General features: G+C 54.0%; 1 protein-coding gene across 1 annotated transcript; it reads left to right on the top strand.

Moving 5' to 3' along the window:
- Window positions 1–11: 11 nt before the first annotated feature.
- On the top strand, window positions 12–5654 carry COCSUDRAFT_56469 (hypothetical protein; the record flags this gene model as incomplete). Its single annotated transcript, XM_005646523.1, has 11 exons — window positions 12–370; window positions 745–985; window positions 1485–1617; window positions 2018–2178; window positions 2508–2664; window positions 2958–3263; window positions 3510–3761; window positions 3919–4191; window positions 4519–4712; window positions 5040–5219; window positions 5490–5654. 11 exons carry the CDS (start codon window positions 12–14, stop codon window positions 5652–5654), a joined length of 2421 nt encoding a protein of 806 aa, XP_005646580.1.
- Between the last annotated feature and the right edge of the window lie 14679 nt (window positions 5655–20333).

Below are 20333 nucleotides of genomic sequence, written 5' to 3'. Positions count from 1 at the left end.
GTCAGGACTCCATGGAGGAGCCTCCCAGCAGCAGTGCTCCCCCAGGGCCTCCAGCCAGAGCGCCCTCCCCATCAATGCTCTCCATCTACCTCCAGCGCACTGCATCTGGCCGGCTGACCTCTGCAGCCCCTCAGCCTAGGCAGGATCCCCCTGCACAGCCCTCCTCTGGGGATCCCTCCCCGAGGCAGCTGCCACCACAGCCCCCCTTGCAGCAGCATCAGGGGGTGATCCTTTCTAGCCCATTTTACACCCAGCAGCGTGAGGGCTTTCTCCTCAGCAGCAGCAGCATCCCTATCTCACAGCGCTCATCCTCACAGCCGGCCCTCAGCCAGAGCTCCACCGACCCCCTGCCCGGCGGCCAGCCCAGCAGGTGCGCGCATGCTTGCTTCTTCTCGGCGCTCTTGCTGCATCTCATGCAGCCCTCATCGTCATTATGTCATTCCTCTCTACTGCGTAAAAATACTTGCAAACGTGGCCTCTTTGGCAGCTTCAAGGCGTGCACCGCTCAGACAGAGTATCCTATTTTGCTCCGTTCCTGCCTGCAGAATCCCAGTGCTGTGTGTGCATGCTTGCGTGTGTCCATCCCTGAACATGTGCAGGTCACAAGTTTCTGAGGTTCGCATGGCAGGAGACTCTGTCCCTGATAGGGGCACGGCATGTCTGGTGTGCTCAGCAAACTCCAGATGCAAGTGTTCCCCAAGATGTTCCCCAAAAGCAGCTTGTGCATGCTTGTTGTGTGTGCAGGCAGCCTACAGGCACCGCAGCGTTCAGCCCGAGCCGCTCCTCCTTCGGGTCGGGTTACTCGCTGCAGAGCGGCGGAGGGGATGACACCGGCGCGGCTGAATCTCACAATCCCGGCGGCGGCGGCGGCCTGGGGCAGCCGCCCGGGGGATATGCCTATGGCGCAGCCTTTCCGGGTGTCAGCGATGAGGATCTGGCTGCCATGGACCCCAAGCGCGCTAAGCGGCTCATCGCCAATCGACAGGTGCGCGCTCTTTTTCTCCAGGCTGGAGTTGCTCTACTTTAAAGACTGGAATGACCGCCAGATGATGCAGAGCTCGGAAGACCAGCATGGCTGCTTACATTTAGTGCATCTCTTCCCGGTTCATAGCTGGCTGATGTTGCACGTTTTTGAGCACCGCCGATTGAGTAGGCTCCAGCGCGGATTGTTTCTCTTCTACACTTGACATGCATCTCAGCTTGCTGGATCGCAGTACATGCCTATCATGGACCGAATGCAATTGGGGATTTTATTGTTGATTGCATGCACACCGTCCTGTCATGGCACTCCCACTTGCTCAATCTGCAATTGGTAGAGTTGCCTGAGCGATCTGCATCATGCCTTGCGCAAGCTCCCCGGTGCATGCATCCTTCCTCGCACACATTCTGCACCTGGACCTGCAATTGTCTGCAGACGCACCCTGCCTCCTTGGCAGGAACAGCTGGTGATAATGTCAATAATAATTGGCTGTGTGGTTTTGCAGAGCGCGCAGCGTTCGAAGGCGCGCAAGCTGCGGCACATAATGCAGCTGGAGGAGGAGGTGCAGACGGTGCAGGGCATCAGTGCACAGCAGCAGGCCACCATCGGCAGCCTCCAGCAGGAAGCCGTCCTGCTCAGTGCGCCCTCCTTTTCAGGATTCCCTCTCGCAATCTGGGGATGTAGGTGATTCCAACAAGGGCGGCGATGAGGAGAGCTAGGGGAGACTTTGTGATGGTGTGGGTCCGCTCTTGAGGGCCAGCAGTGGCAAGTAGATCTCACCTTGCAGCAGAATCCCCAGCTCTTGCTTATCTCTTAACTTGGAGCTTGCTGTGTGGTTTGGCATACTCTGTCTGGGCAAAGGCCGTCTTCTTCCATGCTGGTGGCCTTGACCCGAGAAGCAAGTGGGACTTGAGCCTAATCTTGCTGGGTTCAAAGGCACCCTACTTCTTTCCCGGTCTTTGGTGCGCTTGTGCTACTCTTAAGATCCTCAGACGTTCCGACGCGGGCCTGACAAAATTTCATGTTTTAAATCCGCAGCCGCGAGTAATCGCCAGCTCAGCGTCCAGGTGGCGGACCTGCAGGACCAGCTGCACCGGCAGGAGGCCTTCACCGAGTTAGTCACCGCCGAGCTGAGACGACTCAGCGCCCTCGCTGGCGAGCCCGCCCAGCTGCCCACATTCTCCCCTGCCGCCCTCCAGGTATGATTTTCCAGCCCATCTCAATCAATTTTAGAACCGTGGCATGTCCAGTGGCAAGTGTAGCAACAGTAAGGGTCAGCCTTGCAATAGCAGGGGTAATGCTTACTCAAGACAGGATCGCAATTTTCTTGTGATGCAAAAGTGAATCAAGTATCATTGTAAGCGGTCGGGAGAGGTGGACATGCAGGGAGCGCATGAAAGGGTGTGCTGTTGATCCTCTTGTGGGTGATCTTTCTGTCTTCTGGTGCTTCCGTGCAGTCCAAGAAAGGGGACGGAATTGGCAGCCCTGCATTGCGTAAGAAATGACTGGGTGTTGCCTGGCACTGCAGGAACAGCAGCAGTTGCAGGCGCAGCAGCTGATGCCTGGGGGGCAGCTGCCGCCGCAGCTGTCAGACATCGCCCTGCAGCAGCAGCTGGCCTCCCAATACGGCCTCCCCGGCTTTGCAGGCACGGCACCCTCTCTCAGAAACCGGCCCGTTGAATTGTGTATGCGTGGTAACATGCGTCTCTTAAAGGGGTGCAGGTCTAGAAGAAGGTGCCCTCTCTCCTGGTAGGCCTGATAAAGTGCGCGTGAGCAAGTGTTTTAGAGGCTGTCCTCACGTTGATGAGCGCATGAGTCGTTTGAGGGCAGTGCTGCTATTGTCACAGTGCAGAGCGTGCAGATTATTCGCTGCAGCTTAGTCATTAATATGCACTTTTGTGGGGCGTCCTTCTTTGCCAGAGTGGTTTGACAAAAGTGGGCAGGGCACAGACTTTTGACATTGCTAGTCTCTGTGCAGGTAGCGGATTCCAGCAGTACCCGGTGGGAGTGCAGCAGTTCCAGCCGGCCTACGTCCCCCAGTTCCCCATGGCACAACTCCCCGCCATGCAGCCGGTGCCGCAGCAGCGGGGCGGGTTACTAATGGAGCCCCCCCCGCCAGGGGGCGCCTACTACCAGCCCCTGCCGCAGCAGCAGCGCCAAAGCAGGCAGCGGCAGCAGCACCCGCGGCGGCAGCCGCCGCCGCCGCAGCCGCCAACCCAGCCGCCGCCGCAGCTCGACGGGGGCCGGCAGCCGGCCCCGGAGCGGCCCTCTGTGGCCATGCAAGGTACCCCGCTCTCCCCTTTTTGGGTGTGAATTCATGCTCTGCAAATGTGGCCTGGGGATATGGAATGCGGAGGATGCGCCAGCGTTGCAAGGTGTCCATCATCTCCATATTCGAATTGCGAGTGTGCTGCGCCAATCTGCTCTGTGCATCGGTCAGGGTCAGGAGGGTGCGGGGTAGGGGTCAGGATTGACTAATGTGTCTTTCGTTCCTCAAGGAGCAGGCTCACCTCTGAATGCGTGCGTGCAGGCGCGGCAACGCCACGGGAGCAGAACACACTCGCATCGCACCCCTCCCTCGAGCGCCCCGCCTCCGCGCCGCTGCCGGCCGCCGTGGCCGACGCGGCGGCGGCAGCCGCCGCGGAGTCGTCGGCCGCGGAGGGGACGCGCGCCACGGCTGGGCCGACATCCACCGAGGCGGTGCGCGACGCGGCCATTGCCGCGCTCGCTCTGGCGGAGCGCCGTAGTGTCCGGTTCTCGGCCGATCTCCCCGGTTCTGAGGGTGCGTCTTGCACCCTGTCTATTTACTCTTGCCTGCCTTATGCGTGATTGCTGTTATGGAGAATCGCTGTGCTGTCAGGCTTCTCATGGATGCCAGAAGGCGCTTTGACAATGTGCAGTAGACAAGAGTTTGAAGGCATATCTTTGTTTGCTCGCAGCGGCGGCCGAGTCGCGGCGGCAGGCGCTGGCGACGGCCGGCCGGGGCAACACGTTCCCGCTGGCGAGAGAGGACGCCGCGGCGCGACGCGCAGCCGTGCGGACCCTGTCTGCGCCCGTTCCTTCCGCTGCCGGCAGCGGCGCGGGCTCCGGGGGCGCGCCCGCCCGCGTGGCGGCCGAGGCGGCCGGCCCGGCGGCTGCCGCGCAGCCGGACCCGTTCCGCGTGTCCGTGCCGGCCAGCGCGTTCCAGATCGAGGAGCGCCGCTCCGCGCAAGGTGATGCAGAGCTTCAGCTGACGACTGCATGCTGTAGTGAATGCAGATATGCCCTGCTTGCTTTGTGTGGATGCCTTCTGCAAGGCCACAGTGTTTCATTGCCTTCCCTTGAGCATGAAGGGATACCCAGAGCCCTCTTTGGTTGTTTTCTGTGCCGGCGCAAAGCATTAACTTCCTTATTGCCTTAAGGGCTATTGCGGCTTGGAGAGAAAGGCGTTTACACTTGTGGCATTCCGAACACTCTCACTTCTTGTGATGGACTTGTCCTTGGCTCTGGCTCTCTTCCTGTCATCTGCCCGGCTGACCATCTCTCTGGTGTATGATCAGACACGCCCTCCTGGAGGCAGCAGCAGCAGCAGGTGCAGCACTTCCCATCGGTGCCAGAGGCGGAGGATGTGCAGAGCTGGCAGCAGCCGCCGCAGGTCGGCTGGCCGCTCGGTTCGCGCGCGCAGCAGCCCTACCCGGTCGCCGGGGGCCCGGTGGGGAATGTCATGCAGGCCTTCCGGGGCCTCTCCATGCAGGTGAAGCTCTGAGTCTAATCATCCTACGGTAACTTTCTAACGGTAGTGATCTTGTCACATTGACCCCATGAAACGACAGAAAATCAGCGCTCGCCGTGCCGCTTACTGGGCAGTTTCCAGGAATTCTGAAAACTCAGTTGCCTCATATGCCTGGGTAGAAGTTCTTGTATTGTTTATGCACTCTCTTCTGCTGCAGGGCAACCTATCTCCCTTCATTGGCGCTTGCTTCGTTTCGATGTTTGCATTCTCCCTTGGCTTATCGAGGCAGGAATCTGGCATGCTTGCACGGTGATCCTGCTGACCGTGCAATCGTGGGGCGATGTGCAGGGCTCAGATCCGGCGGCGTTGCCTCCGAGCGGGTCTGGGCAGCAGAGGGGTTCCCTGCACCAGCCATTCAGCATGCAGCCGGGCGGCCACTACGGGAACCTGTCATGGGACGAAATGATGCGATCCCTGTCAGACCCCGTCTTCCAGACCGGCCAGGACGGCGCGCCCATCATTCCCCCGGTGAGTTTTCCTCTTATATTGCCTTTACTACCTTTTCGGCACCTGCGTAGCGCTTCAGCTTCTGTCCCACTTGGCAAAGGTCGTGCCTCAGAGTGTGGCCGGCATTTTTGGCTTGCTGTGCAAGTGCTCCCAGTTTCTGTGTGCATTGGAACTGCACTCATCAGCACTGCCTGCGGTATAGATTGAAAGTGAAGGTGCACGCCACTGAGGAGAACCGCATGTCATGCATGCGCTTGTGGGTGCTGATGTGGGCGTGTGCGTGTGGCGCAGGGTTTATATTCCCAGGGGATGGAGGGCATGGGAATGGCCGGCAGGCCCCCCTTTGAGAGCTTCTACAACGTCGAGCAGACAGACCCCGCGCAGCAGCAGCAGCAGCAGCAGCAGCCGCCGCAGCAGGAGCAGTTGCGGGGTGACGAGGGCTCACGTCAGCGGTGACCAATCACGATCAATGTCGGCGGTGAACGGCATGACCGATCCGCCGGCCGGCGATTGTGAGCGCCAGCGGTGTCTGATCATCACTAATTCGCCGGTTGGCGCCGAGGGCGCGTGTCGGCGGTGAACGGCATGACCGATCCGCCGGCCGGCGCGAAGGGTGCGTGTCGGCGGTGACTGATCATCACTAATTCGCCGGCCGGCGCCGAGGGGGCGTGTCGGCGGTGAACGGCATGACTGACCCACTGGCCGGCGATTGTGAGGGCGCGCGTCAGCGATGACTCAACATGACTAACGTGCCGGCTGGCGCCGAGGGCCGGCGGTGACTAAGCATGACCCAATGTGCCGGCTGGCGCCGCCGTCAGCAACCGGGGTCACGGCTGAGAGGACAGCTCAGGCCTTGGCCCTGTGGCGGGAGCCATGCAAGGGAGCAGGCGATATTCAGTGTCTTCCAGGCCTCTCTCCCTCTGCATGGCGGCAGCGTGACATGCGCTGGTGACTGCTGTCATTTTCAGGGGGACAAATTTCTATTGCCGGGCCTGGCTTCTAAAATTTTTGCCGCCCAGCACTTGACCGGTGACGGGCGGTAGACAGCTGGCTCTGGTTTCTTGGTGCGGCAGTGCCTGTTTTCCTGCCTGAAAGCAGCCCTCGGGACGCCAAAAATCCATGTTGCTCACATGCTATCCGGCGGAGGGCTGTTCGAATTCGAATCCGGAGCGCATGCCGATATCGGGCGGCCAGGGCGGATGGACCCTAAAACCCCCCTTTTTTTCCCATGTTCCATTCATAGCAGGCCTCAGCGCTGCATGTGCATTCCTGCACACAGGTTATGCCGGGGCTCTGTCAGACCAGGGATATATTTCCTTCAGAGCACTGTCGTGCACTTATTTCCAGGGCTTGCCCATTGAGCAGACACCCATTTGGCAGAGTCCTCGGATGATATCAATGAATGAATGAACGTGAGAAGCAGCGTCTGCACTGTGGCGGCGAAGAGAACCGTTCAGAAGATACTTGTTGGGGCAATGGGTGCCGGCCTGGCGGGGTGCGGGCGAGGGCTTATAATCCAGGGGGCTCGGAAAGGGGTGACAAAAAAATTCGAAAGCCCGCCTGCCCGTGCATGGCCGGCACTCCTGCGCTTTGATCCTGCCTTCTCAGGCAGAATTTTTAATTGCACGATTCTCTGCAGCTCCCTGCTTTTCTGAGGCGTCCTTTTTTGAATTTTAAACGCCGTTTTATGCCTCGTCATATGTGGCAGCTGCTGAGGACAGATTGAAAGTCCTGATTGCGAGGGCTTAAAATGCTGACGGCTGGGAGCACACCGGGTTACTAAAAGCGGGGGTGTTTCATATATATGCTTGCAGTGTCAGCTGGCAGGCTCTTCGTATTCGTGGGCTGTTTGTGCACTGTGTGCGAAAAGAATGCTTGCTTGCAGCGCGCAAGGCATCTGCATGCATGCACTGTCCGGCGCGTGACTCAGCCTCTATCAACTGCTAAAACTTGTTTGGCTGTGCGCACGCAAATTTTGCCGGGGGCTTCTGACGGCAGGCCGGAAGTGAGCACTGGCGGATTCTCCCCTGGCCGGCTTCACAGTGTGCCGCTGGCTTTTGTGGGTTCATGTCAGGCTCATGTGAGCCCGGCTTGGTTCCTTGTGTGTAGCTGGGCGCCTGTTGCCGGCTTCGGCTCAGGCCCGCGCAGAAATGGTTAGAAGATTTGGGCGGTGCCGGTTTGAGAAAGGCAGCCGCCAGATCGAGAATGCATTTTTATATCTTCGATCGGGTTCAGAGTTGTATTCAAGTAGCATTCGTACATATATATTGACGGCAAGGGGATATCTGGGGTGAGGGTGATTGCGCCGTACAGGCAGGGGTTTTGTGAGTACGAATTCTTATTTAAGATTCATTTCACGGACCCCTGGTCTTCAGGGTCCGTGAAGGGTTTGGGAGACGAGGGTGTATATGGCATTGGTAACTCAGAGCCTTTTTACTTTTGATGTGATGAGATGGCACGTGCTTTAAATCTCCGGGTGGTCTCAGGAAAATTGACATTCAAGTCGAAGCTTGCACAGGATGACTCATCGGATCGTAGTTGTCATGTCGAGCTGAGAAGTGCAAGAAGAGCGACAGCAAACTTTAAGCAAAATCGGCTGTACCTTTCCACATGTTGTGGGGGTAGCCTCTAATAGGATGCAATATGATTTGAGGGATGAAGCGATCAGGGTATTTCATGTGCAACTGCCTAGAGTGATAATGCTAGCCTGTTGTCTGTCTAGCAAACTATGTGAGACGGCAAATTAGATAGTGAAGAGGCATGACAGTTTGTAACCTGTGCGATTTGGTGATGTCATGACATGCTGCGAAGTCACATCATGCACTTTCGCTTCACAAGGGGACCATGCACAGCAATATTGGGTAAGCATGTGCTTGGGTGTCTTTCTGCATTGCAATTGTTTCAGTAAAAGGCCATGATTATAATGCATTTAATTACAAATCATTGACATGTCACTGACCAAACATAATGGCATTTCCTCTGCATTCCGCCTTGAAAATGCTTACCACCCTCCGGCAATGTCTAGCAAATAAAGAAATCTCATTGCATGCACTAGCAAGAACTCTGGAAACCCAAGCTGTGATAATTGGAAAGTACGATTCCACATGATATGCCGAGGCAAAAACAGGAGCTCTAGAGCCTAGGTTATGCACAAGACATCTGAATGACCAGTGGTTGCTAGGCCTGAGTCCTGCCTTGCTTGCATGTGCCTCACATCAAAGGAACTATAGTCTCACTGATGTTAATAATAGCAAATTTAAAAAATGTCACGGCACCATATGCTCTCAATTGACCCCACTCTAAGGTGCATGAGACTGCAAATTAAGAGCAGGAAGCAGCTACAGAAGGCAAGCACTAATAAAGAAGATACCAATCCCGATACCAATTCGATTTTCAGGTCAATCCCGTGTCGGCTAACGTGCTTCAGCGCTGAGTATCTCACTCCTTCCAGATTGCTTGACCTCTTTGCGCTCTGAAAATAGTACCTTGAATTGCCATGTGCGATCTGCTGCAACCAGTGCTGCCAGACTTTCTCGGCCGATAATCCTGGAAAAGACAGGGACTCAACTCCAGTCATGGGATATTACTAAAGTTCATCCGCACACTGCTCAAGGGACCAACCATGCGGTGGAAGTTCAGACATGCAAAGACCAAAGATGCAAATTTGTCAGAGGCCCAGAGAACAAGCAGCAAACACCTCGTGGAATAACGTGGCGCTCTTCATCAGTCATGCATTACTCATACCAAATATCTGTCAGAGCAGCAGTCGGTCAGCAGAAACCTGGCAGCGCTGTCAGCATGGGGATGACCATGGGCCATCCTCTCAGCAGCGCTCAACCTCACTCTGCCGAAGGCCCAGCTGTCTTCGGCACTCATTCTTCTCAACAGTGCAAACTTTGGCGCCCGCGCCAGTGTGTCATTGTGACTCACGGGTGACTCGGCGGCACCGCGAGCGCGCGGGAGCCGCTGACTCACCGCGACCGACGGCTGACTCAGCCCCAGGAACCCCCGACACACCAAGACTAACGGCTGAGTCAGCGCCGCCCATTCGCCTGCGCGTCGGCTGCCGATCAGCTGCGAGCGCGGGAAGGCTGACTCATCGCGAACTCGGTCCCGGGGCCGCTGGCTCTTCGCGACTAGCGGCGGAGGACTCAGTGCCGGCCGTTGGCCTGCGCGCCGGCCGGGGCCGGGGCCGGCTGCGCGGCGGCGGCCGCCGAGCGCAGGTACCAGGGAAGCAGCCCGAAGCCGCCGCCGGTCTGCGAGACGTCGCGGTTGTCGAAGGTGTTGGGCGATGCTGTGATCGCGTTGAGCTTTGCCCAGTCGACGGTCGAGTTGTAGGTGAGCAGGTCGGTCTGCCAGGGAAGGTTGTGGTTGCCAAACCAGTCGTACCTGGCAGGCACGCACATCCAAAATCTTAATTTCAAGCACCACAATACTGACAAATGTACCTGGTGTGTCAATTAAGCTCCCGACCGACACAATCTGCTTGTTCTCCTTTGGATACTGCAGAGCCCGGCTGAGGGAAAGATGGTGCAACATCAGGGCTCTAAAGCAGAGCATTGCAGCTGAATAAGCAGGCAGCCTGCTCCAGCAACTTGCAGGAGGGTGTCTGGCATGTAGACTTACAACAAAGGCATTTCAACAAAGCAATGCATGGCCAACAGAGTGACAACCCCTGGAGAGTGAGTCAGTGAACAGGTGCCATCTGTGCTAAGTCATCCCCCGCAAAGCAACCGAAAGGCTGATTAGTCAGCGCGAGTGACTCACCAGGTCCAGGAGGTGAGGTTGCTGTGGGGGTTGGCGTTCGCGCCCCCCAGATTATTGGCGTACAGAGCCAAATCCCTCAGGAAGGACTGCTCCTGTAAACCATTGCAGAGACCCTCAGCAAGACCCTCATTTGCTTTGCTTCAACTTGACAAGCGAGCAGACAGAATGATGCCGAAATTGCAATAATCTCACACCATGCTAAGCCTGAAGACAGGATTTAAAAGACCCTTTCGCAGCATATCAACCTCAGTAGCATTCCTCAGACCCGATAATGGCCACACCCTTGCATCAAATAACCCGTCAACAGGCTTCAAGATATTCCCTTGAAGAAATCAATCTCCCAACATGATGGCTCCATTCAGGCAACAAATGACTTGTAGAGTATCACTCAGCTGTGAAAAAAACAGGCCTGGCTATTGGTGGGAAAAGAGGCTGTGAAATTGTCAGCAAACGTACCCCCTCGTTGACAAGAGAGGAGCCGAACTCGCCCACTACGACTGGGAATTGCTGCACGGTGCCGGCCTTGGTTGTGTAGCCCTTGCTTGAGAGCCAGCCGATCGATTGGTCCAGCATCTGCCAGAGCTCGCTGCCATTGACACCGGTCTTCCACCCCTGCAGGGTACCATGCAAAGGGTCAGTGATGCTGTCTACACCATCAAAGATTTGGCCGGAAACAACCAGATATCTTGTTGCTACCAAAAAAACGCTAAATAAGGAAATGGATGAGCAAGGCAGCCAGCAAGATCAGTAGTGGGCAGGATGGCAGCTGGAGTTGTTGTGATGACTGTGACAGGGGACCTTGAGCAGGGCATGGCTTGTCGCAGCGCAAAGCATTGCCACGATGATCAAGCACGTGCTGTCGGCTCCAAAGTCTGAGTATTCATTGTCAGATGACACTACGATAGGCAAGGTCAGCACTGACTTGGACTGCCTCAACTGGTGGAGAACTGTTGTGACCCAGCAATACAGTCATGCCCCAAATGTTTAGGTGAGATGCATGCTAGAATGTTGCTCTCACCGTGATGTTGGGTCCGTAGATGTGTACGGAGATTACGGTTCGGTTGGCCAGTGTGGGCACCGCGGAGATGTCTTCGAAGAAGCCGGACGGGTCCGACAGATTGAACGACTGCAGCATATCAGCCACAAGGTCAGCGACAGAACTCTTCCCCCTGAGTGTGACTCCGCTGCTTGCCCACAAGACTGCCATGGGTTGCATGCGTGCTACCCACCAACCTGAGCTCAAAACACAGATGATACAAGTCCAAATTTAAACGCACACATGACGGCTGACGGTACACCCCGCCAGAATGCTCCAGCAGTTCAAGGCAGGCGCTCAACAAAGGAGACACCGCAACACCCCTTTAATTAACTCTGGTCTCTCACCCAGGCACAGATATCCATCATGAGAAATGGTCAGTGGCCAAGATTCAAGCTCAGGCCTGCCCTCTCGGTCGGCGATCTGGTTGGGTGACGAATCCCCATATTCACCTTGTATTTACACCTAGGGTTCAGAACACAGGGGAAATGCAAGGTTTGCTGCACCTGGATGGCGGTCTGGGTGGGTGACAAATCCCCATATCTACCTTGTTTTTAACCTAGGGTTCAGAAAACAAGGGAAATGCAAGGGTTGCTGCACCTGGATGGCGGTCTGATTGGTGACGAATCCGTTGCCCCAGGCCATGCCCGGGTAGTTGCGCGCCTGCCCGGTGCCCGAAAGCATGAAGTACACGTCCGGGTTTATGCTCAGGATCGCCTGCGCAGAACGGGGCAACAGATCAGTCATCTGAATTAGTGAATGCATGAGTACGGCGATACCAATAATTCCTAAGAAAATCGAGACTCAACTTAGGATTGCCTGCGCAGAACGGGGCGGGCTTATCAGTTTACTGAGATGACTAAGAATGACGAGGATCAACACCGGATCGCATGTGCAGAGCAGGGCACACCAGCAATGGACTAGTCAGCTGGGATAAAGAATCCTGATTTTTCTGATTAGCCGTCGCTACCTAGCTCTTGCGAATAGCTAGACACTCGGCAATAAACTAACAATGTCTGTGTGACAATTCTGGCTGTCAAGGTGAGTGCTGTGGTGAGACATAGCCTTTGACAAAGTCAGGACTTAAAATGACACGATGGCGGCACCTTGTCGATGCAATTGCCACAATGCTGACAGCAGTTTCAAGACAGGCAGCAAATTCAAATGCAATATATGCAGCTGAGAAACCTCAATTCTCCAAGGAGCACGACCGTATATAATCCAGGGGTAACGCACGTTCATGGTGGGTCCGTAGAGGTCTGGCAGGGCCGGGTAGAGGACGCCGTTGTACTGATTGAGGGCGTCCCATTTGATGCCAAAGATGTCCGGCTCGGTGAACAGGTCCAGCAGCACGCGCCCCTTTAGGGTGCTGTTGAACGTCGGGGTCTGCGCACAGAATAGACAACTTGTTTTTAGGTTTTGCAAAGAAGCCATGCAAAGCATCAGCAGTTGGACGGGACGTGACATATGCAAGGTCATAAAATTCTGTCCCCAGTGGCATTCTCACTGCTTCATGTGTATGCCGCCAATCCCGCTGTGTTGAGACTAGAAAATTGGCTTGATCAAGGCAGGATACATCAGCTGAGAAGATCCTTGTCTTTGCAGAAAGCATGCGTATCATAACATGCTGTGGGAGAGAAGCACACTACTGCTACAGAGATACACAGTTTGAACCCCTCTGCCTGAACCTCTCAATTCAATCCCAATGTGTCTATCCATTCATTCCTTTAATAACAGGAACAAGCTTACACAGGGTGGATAATCCTCTCTTGACCCCACTGCCAAAGGGAAAAACCCTCAGAACCCATGATTATTGCCCCCACCTCGGTGATGGCAGACCAGAGGTTGGCCCAGTTGCGCAGGAACACGGCGGGGGTCGATGCGACGGTGTTGTCTGCCGAGAAGTCCGAGGGTGAGTAGGTGGGGATGACATAGAAACCCGCGCCCACAAAGTACTGGACCGTCCACAGGAACCTGCGCGCAGGTGATGATGCCAGCGATGAGTCAGCGGTAACAAATATGAAGATACCTCCACCACAAATTAGATCCCTGCATGTCTCGCGTCAGCAATGAGCGGATGCTACAGATAACCATATCCTGTCTTCTGAGGGTCGAGTATAGTACGTACTTGGAGCAGCACTTTTGTACATGCTTTGTGCAACGTCACTTCAGGAGATCTAGACCCAAGCTTGCCCACTATCACATCCCAGTTTACTGTCAGATTGTGACCGTTTTCTAGCCCAATCCATAATCACCACTCTGCTAGAATAAAACCATAACAGTGCAGGCAAGACCGACAAAGCTGCACATCATCATATTGCAACACTGACAGTGCTCCCCGAGCCTGATGAACTGAGGTTCTTCCAGCTCCAAATTCACATTCAAAATCGAATGCAGATGCACATTCGAATGTTTGAAGGCTGAGACCGCACCGGGAGAGCGTCGAGTCATTGGGGATGTAAACGTTGCAGGTGTTGGACTGCGATGCCGAGTAGAAGGGGTAGGCCGCCGGGCCGGGGAATGCCAAGTTTGAGAAATTGGCGGCCGCGTAAAGGCTTGACGGGTTGCTTGCGTTGCTCTGCAAAACACAGCAGCAGAGCAAGTCTCAGAGACTAGAATTTTTAGCGTCAATTATGGAAGCCTTGCTTTCTGGGTTCAATGCAGTCCCAATGGTAATCACCAAGACTGCTCTTTCCATGCAAGTCATTTGAGAAAATGCATGCCCGGACAGAAAGGTGTGGATTGCTAAGACACCTGCAAGAATCAGACTCTCAGGCTCAGACTCTCAGGCAGCCTGTCACAGCTGGAAAACAAGGGCTTGTGCATTTGATTGACTGCCTGAAGGCAAAGTTGTGACTAGAGAATATCACAGCTTGCACAGAGCATGTCACATTTATCCATTCACGCGATGAAAATTTGAGCAAACAAATAATAAAGGAAAGTTTCTGACCTTGATGTCTCCGAGCGTGGCAACTGTGCATGGGAAGGTCCAGTTCTTGGGGGGCAGGTTCAGGTCGCTGAACCTGCAGGTTCAAAATTCAAATTCAAACTCAGCGCTCAGGGTATTGGCTAATTCTACAGCAGCCACGGCAAAAGCTGACTGCCTGAGTCTGATGGCCTCCTCACATGTGTTTTGCCCAAAGAGAATGCAAGGAGTTGCTGAACTGGTCTGCACTGGAAGAGGCAGTGAAGCAAACGCAATTCAGTCCGCTATACGATGTGTGAGTATCCATCATCATGATAGGCTGCAGACTACTGTAGGCCCCGCAGATGTGGCTGCAGACGCCCTGCGTGTATGCCCTATGGCGTCTGGCTTTGGATTTGCCGACCATGTAATAATAATAATAATATCAACTGCTGTATACCCAACAGCAGCAGCTACACAGTATCATGATGCTGAGATCCCAAAACGCTACAGCCTATCACCATGGGGAGATACTGCGCTGTACCGGAATGAGATGTGTCATGGCGCTGTCGCTGGCATTCTCTACCGTTGCCTTTTCATTTTTTAGATAGATTTTATCAGGAAAAACCCTGAAACCCCTTGAATTCTTCAATACAAAAGGGGATAAGACGCACCGGAAGGGGATGCGAATGGCGTTGAATCCTGCCAGCTGAGCTCGGTACACCACGGTTGCAAAGTCGCCCTGCTGCGTGTTTCTGCCCGCCCACATGCCTCCCATGAAAGTTGTGCCGTCCTCAAATCCGTTCCACGTGAACGCCTGTGGGAATAGAAACAGAATGCGGGTTTAATCACATGTTATGTTTTTGGCGCCGCATGTAAACCGTGAATTGTGAGCTGTCCTCACCCCATTCCAGATGAACCTGTGCAAGTGCGGGAAACAAACTGCCAAAATCGATCAATGCCGAGCCAGGCTCGCGTTTGCATCACCGTCTCGTTGGCATGCTAGAGAATGGTGCACATTTCGATGACAGGATCCAGAGGTATCCACCATCATGGCGCGCAGGCTAGTAAGGAAGATACTGCGATGGGCTGTCAGGGGCTGCATGCAGCCATCACTTTGGTGCTAGACGAATGGGGCATAGCAGCAATTGTTTCTTGGAGTTCAATGATAGAGGGAAAAGCTGTTGCGCACACTGCACTGTTTTAACAAATGCGCAATAGGCGGGTTTCTGGACAAACCATGCGCGTCCCCTGTCTTTCCTTTCAGACATGGCCCAGATCTTGTAGAGGAGCACTCCCCTCGCATGCTCTAATTGATGCTTCCTGCCCTTCTGCCCTCCTATTGTTTTGCTTTGAATGTCTTCGAATTTGAGTGAACGACATGTGCGCGCACCTTGATCTGGGTGGGCAGCTGCTGGGGCCCGACCAGGATCTGGCCGCCTGAGAGAGAGGTGATGTCAGGCAACGCCACGGGACGGATGGCCGGCACTGCCGAGCTGTTGAACACCGGGCACAGCGGCTTGCTAGCGTTCTGGCCTGCGCGCATTTCCATGCATTCTATTTCAAACACCTTATTCAAATTCAAAGTCAGATCCAGCATTATTCATACGAGAGGGGGCTGACGACTTCTAATTGTGGTAAGTGGAAGGACCACTGAGCTTGTGAGGCTGTATCTCCTTCCTGCAACACACTGGAATACAATGTGCATCCCTAGGGAGCAAGGCAAACATGCATGTGGCATGTGCAAGGAACACTCCTCAATAGGACTGCAACAGGCTTGCTTTGGTGGTGTGGTGTTCCTTGACTTTATCGCATTCTGTCAAGGCAGCAGCCAGTCAAGTGGCAATACTCACAGCACATAAGAAGCATGCAATACCACTTCTCCATATGGGTGGCATGTGCATGCGCGCTGTAACAAATCATAGAAATGAAACGAGGAGCTTTGATATAAAGCTCAAAATAAGAACATGTTTTGTATGGGGTGTGTGCTGACTCACCAGGCGGCGGAGGTGGGTCGTAGATGGAGTAGCACCACTTGCCGCCCCAGATGCCCGAGTACTGCGTCAGGTTCAGGGCAGCTACAAGCACACAACACAGCAAATTAAGTCAGCTCCCAGAGCATTGTTCTTCTTTCTACACATTCTGGATTGAAGGTTGTGGGCAGCGGCTGTTTGTCCAGTCCACAGACCGAGGGTATCTACGTTGACAAGAGAACAGAAGCTCTGCTGGCACTACTGGCAGGCATGCCACTCTTTGCCAAGCTCTACACTCTGTGCACTTTCTGAGAGAACCAGCAAACATGCAGCATGGAGTGCAGAGTTGCAAGGTAAGGATCTGGCCAAACGATGGTCAGTCAACCACATGGCAACAGAACCCAGGCTCTATGCACTACCTCCCTGCAGCAGACTTAAATTCCATGCCACAGTATGGCTTGGACGCATGAGTAAGGGTGAGGCATGCATGACCAAGGATGACTGATCAGTGACTCACCAACTCCGCCGGAGGTTGCAGCCTCGTTGGGGTAGAAACCGGTCTGAGCGTTGGGCGACTGGTAGTCAAGAATCAGGCTGTCCACGCTCGGAGGGATGAACGAGCTCGTGGCGGGCTGGCCTGTTTAGGAAAAAATTTCACAGATGTGAATACGAGATACTACAATTCGCAAGACATCACTAGCAAGTGTCTACATGTGACAGGCAGTCGCAGGTGACTAAAGCATCTGTGGCGCGGCCTGAACAGGCTCAGCCAGGCCAAAATAACAGCAGCCCATAGTCAAACGACTCCTAGAATCATATGAAGTACTCAACACACGAACCTGCCTCAAGATAAACACCACAGTCTCCAGCAGCTGGAGATGAAAGGATGTAGCAGGGTGACAGCCACATGTGCAACAATTGCATAAGCTCATCGCCAAAATTAACAGCATTTCTGGGCATTTAATTCCTTGTCTGAAGAGAATTGTGTAAAGAGCATGGGCAGAGGGGCTCACAAGTTGTGGAGGTTCCATCAGCGGTGATCTGGCAGGACCAGCCGTCCGGGCAGCAGTCATTTGCCAGACCTACACACATTCCAGCCATAGATATCAGACAATTTACACCTTATTCTGCTTTTGCTTCTCATCAAAGCTTCATGTGAAAGAAAAGCTGAGTTGCGACACATTCTCCAGCAGGAAAGCTGGAGCGTGCAACTGCAGCCGCTAAATTTGTTGCAAGATGTTCACGAGTGAATTTTCGCAAGGACTGCTGGATGGGCATGATCGAACACTAAGCAACCATGATGACAGGTTCTTGAGGGGATTTGAGCCATGCGCAGTGCAAGGCAAAGGGTGAACAATTAAACGGGAGGAGGGAGATGACTCCCAATCTTGCACAGTGCAAGGCAAACAGTACAAGTTCAAATTCGAGTTCAAATACGAGGGGGTTTCTCACCGCAGGTGCCGTAGTAGGGGATGTGGTTGCAGCCGGTCTGCTGCAGCAGCCGCCGCCCATTGTTGTTGTTGTTGTTGGTTGTGGACCCCCCGGCGGCGGTGGTGGTCCCCCCGACGGTGGGGTCGGAGAAGTTGTAGGTGGGGGACTGGGGGGCCTGGCAGTAGTAGGCGCCGTTGAAGGGCCTGTCAACACACATCAGCCAATCAATGTCATGCATTTTTTTTCACAAGCAAGCAGCTAGTCACTCCTTAAAATCATATAACATGTGAACATAGCAGGTAGTCAATAGGCGATTGACGCATGCATCCGACTTTCCAGGGCTTCTGCTTCTGCTCAAAGAATTGACCTCACCCTCAACAACCATGCCAGACACCCACATTGTCTCTGAATACTCCGGATGCTCCCCAGATCACAAACACAACCAAGCAAGCACAGACACAACAGACAAGCTTTCACACTGGTTTCCAGGCAATCGCTGTGAGGCCAATTTCAGGCGAAAGAGGCCGACTTGCGTGCACCTAAAGCCGACTTGGCAGCAGCTGCCAAAGGCCTCAGACAGAGCTTTAAGGTGTCCAACGGTCTGCATGATAGCTAGAATGGAATCTTGCAAGCAGAAAGACTGGTGCGCACGTGCAATCAAGCAGGCTTGGCAGCTAACCCAACGGCCTTGACAAGATAAATACATTGAAGAGTGTTCAAATTGTTGAAAGACAGCTGGCAAGAAGAGGCGAGGCAACTCACGTGCACTTGAAGCCGACTTGGCAGCAGCCGCCGGGCAGCTGGTTGGCAGTGCATTGCCCAGGAATTGAGCAGGCCACAGAGCTTGGGCCGCTGCAGGGCTTGGAGGCTGGGATTGTGTAGAGGCAGTCCGGCAGGACATAAAGCGTGGGCTTGGCTGTCTGGAGGGAACGCTCCGCGAGCGCGCCGTTGGGGCCCTGCAGCAGCTGCGGGCCTGCGCATGCACAAACTCGAATTCAAACACGCGGCGTTTCGATTCAAAATCTAACTAGCAATCCCAGGCGCAGCCGCAACACTGGGAGCCAGATTTCCCCAGGTTGCACCCACATGCTGTAGCAAAGTGGTACCGCTGCCAGACATCCAAGGAGTGGAGTTCAATAGAGGAGCTGGCATTGTTTGGACCCATCGTGTGGCATGCACTAAAACAGGCATGAAGGCAAGGCAAAAGGGAGCTTCCAGCAACTGAAAGGTGGGCTTTGGCCATGCAGTCACGGCAATCACGCCTGATTGATGAATGGTAGGACTGATCAGATTCTTAGAGTTGCCGAAGCATTGAAAAGTCACTACGCAATGACTAAGCGGTAACTAAGGGGTGACTCACCCAGGTTGGGCTGCGAGTTGGGCGCTCCGTAGGAACCGGCCGACTGGCCGGGGCCGCCGCCAGTCGCGGGAGGCAGCTCGGAGCCCGCAACCGGCCCCACAAGCGCGTCTGCACAGGCGTTCCCATGTTTGCAATTAGTCACACAACAGAAAAATACACTTTCAAGTCCACAAAGGCCACAAGGGGGTAGAGATCATGCGGCAGCCATCACCTGCAAACATGTCTACCGCCACACCTTGCCTCTTGGCGGGAACAGCATCTAAATAACAAGTAATTAAGGAGGAGCATGCTACGCATTTACAACTAGCTTCTCATCTTTGTGCCCTTGCTGGAAATTGCAACAATTTGCAACTTGTCGGAACCAAAAATTGTCAAAGATGGAGTGGACACAGGACGCAGGACACCATCTCCGTGTTACGAGTAAGAAGAGACATGAACCACGTTTTACTGCTGCTGCACTGCAACCTTGCAGGGACTCTCTTGATTACAACACTGCAGCAAGGGCGGGCACAAGGGGCACTGGAAACAAAAATATAGGTGCATTAAAATGTAATTAAGTGCAGAACAGAGGTTGATAAAGCGCGCACTCTGGGGAGGCGCAGCGGTGGAGGGAGCGCCATTGGAGCCCGGCGCGGATGAGTAATCGCTGGCCGGCACAAAATTGTTGCTCGGCCCGCCACCTCCGTTGTTGTTGTTGTTATTGTTGTTATTGGTGCCACCTCCGTTGTTGTTATTGTTGTTGTTGTTGTTGCTGTCTCCTGACGAGGAGCCTGCACATAACACAGCTCAAATGTTAGAAAACCCTGCACTATTCCGAATTTCGAATTTCTAAGAAGCCCTTGAGCCTGCCCTGAAATGGGCAATAAATGTGTTGATTGATGAGGCAACCATTGCTGCAGCGCATGACAGACGTGAGAGCATAGCTGAGAAGACAGCAAACCATATTTTAACCATGTGATTTAATTAGATACAGTTAAGATGTAACCCTGAATGGTAGAATGTGACCCTAAATATCACTGAGGTAACAGGGGTTAAAGTAGGTTTCAGGAGCTTCTGGTGAGTAATGCACACCTGGCAGGCCGTTGAGGTCAGTAGGGGGCACATATCCTGTTTAGGTCACCAAACAAACGTCATCAGGAAGAATATAGAGACATTATGCTGGCATTTCTAACAACGCATGTGGCACCATTTTTGGCTGGTCGACAAGTGCAAGCAATCAAACAGGAACATATTATTTTGCAAGTCCGTCCATTGAACTGCACTGACAGTTCAAAACACTGATTTGGGCACATTGGACAAAACTCACAGCTGCAAACACTCACGCATAACGAGCCAATTTGTGCAGCTTTCGCATGCACCAGAGCAAGGCGAACAGGACAACATCCACAATTCTCTTGCCAGAATTCCAGCGCACCTGGGTTGTTATTATTGTTGTTGTTGTTATTGTTGTTGTTGTTGTTGTTAGAGCCCCCGCCGCTGGTGTAGCCGGGGTCATAATAGGGCTGGCCGCCGCTGTAGTAACTGGGGCTTCCTCCGCCGTAGTAATTGTTGCCTGCGCCAATATTGGCAATGAGACAACTAGTGAACGCAAGGAAGGTATTATGTGGAAGTTCCTGAGTGAATGACAGAAGAATGCATTCCAAAAGTAATTTAAAATGGAAAC

This window comes from Coccomyxa subellipsoidea (assembly GCF_000258705.1).
Source record: "Coccomyxa subellipsoidea C-169, whole genome shotgun sequence".
Classification (NCBI taxonomy): Eukaryota; Viridiplantae; Chlorophyta; class Trebouxiophyceae; family Coccomyxaceae; genus Coccomyxa; species Coccomyxa subellipsoidea.
Note: the sequence above shows the minus strand (reverse complement) of the source record. Positions and strands in the feature narration are given on the sequence as shown.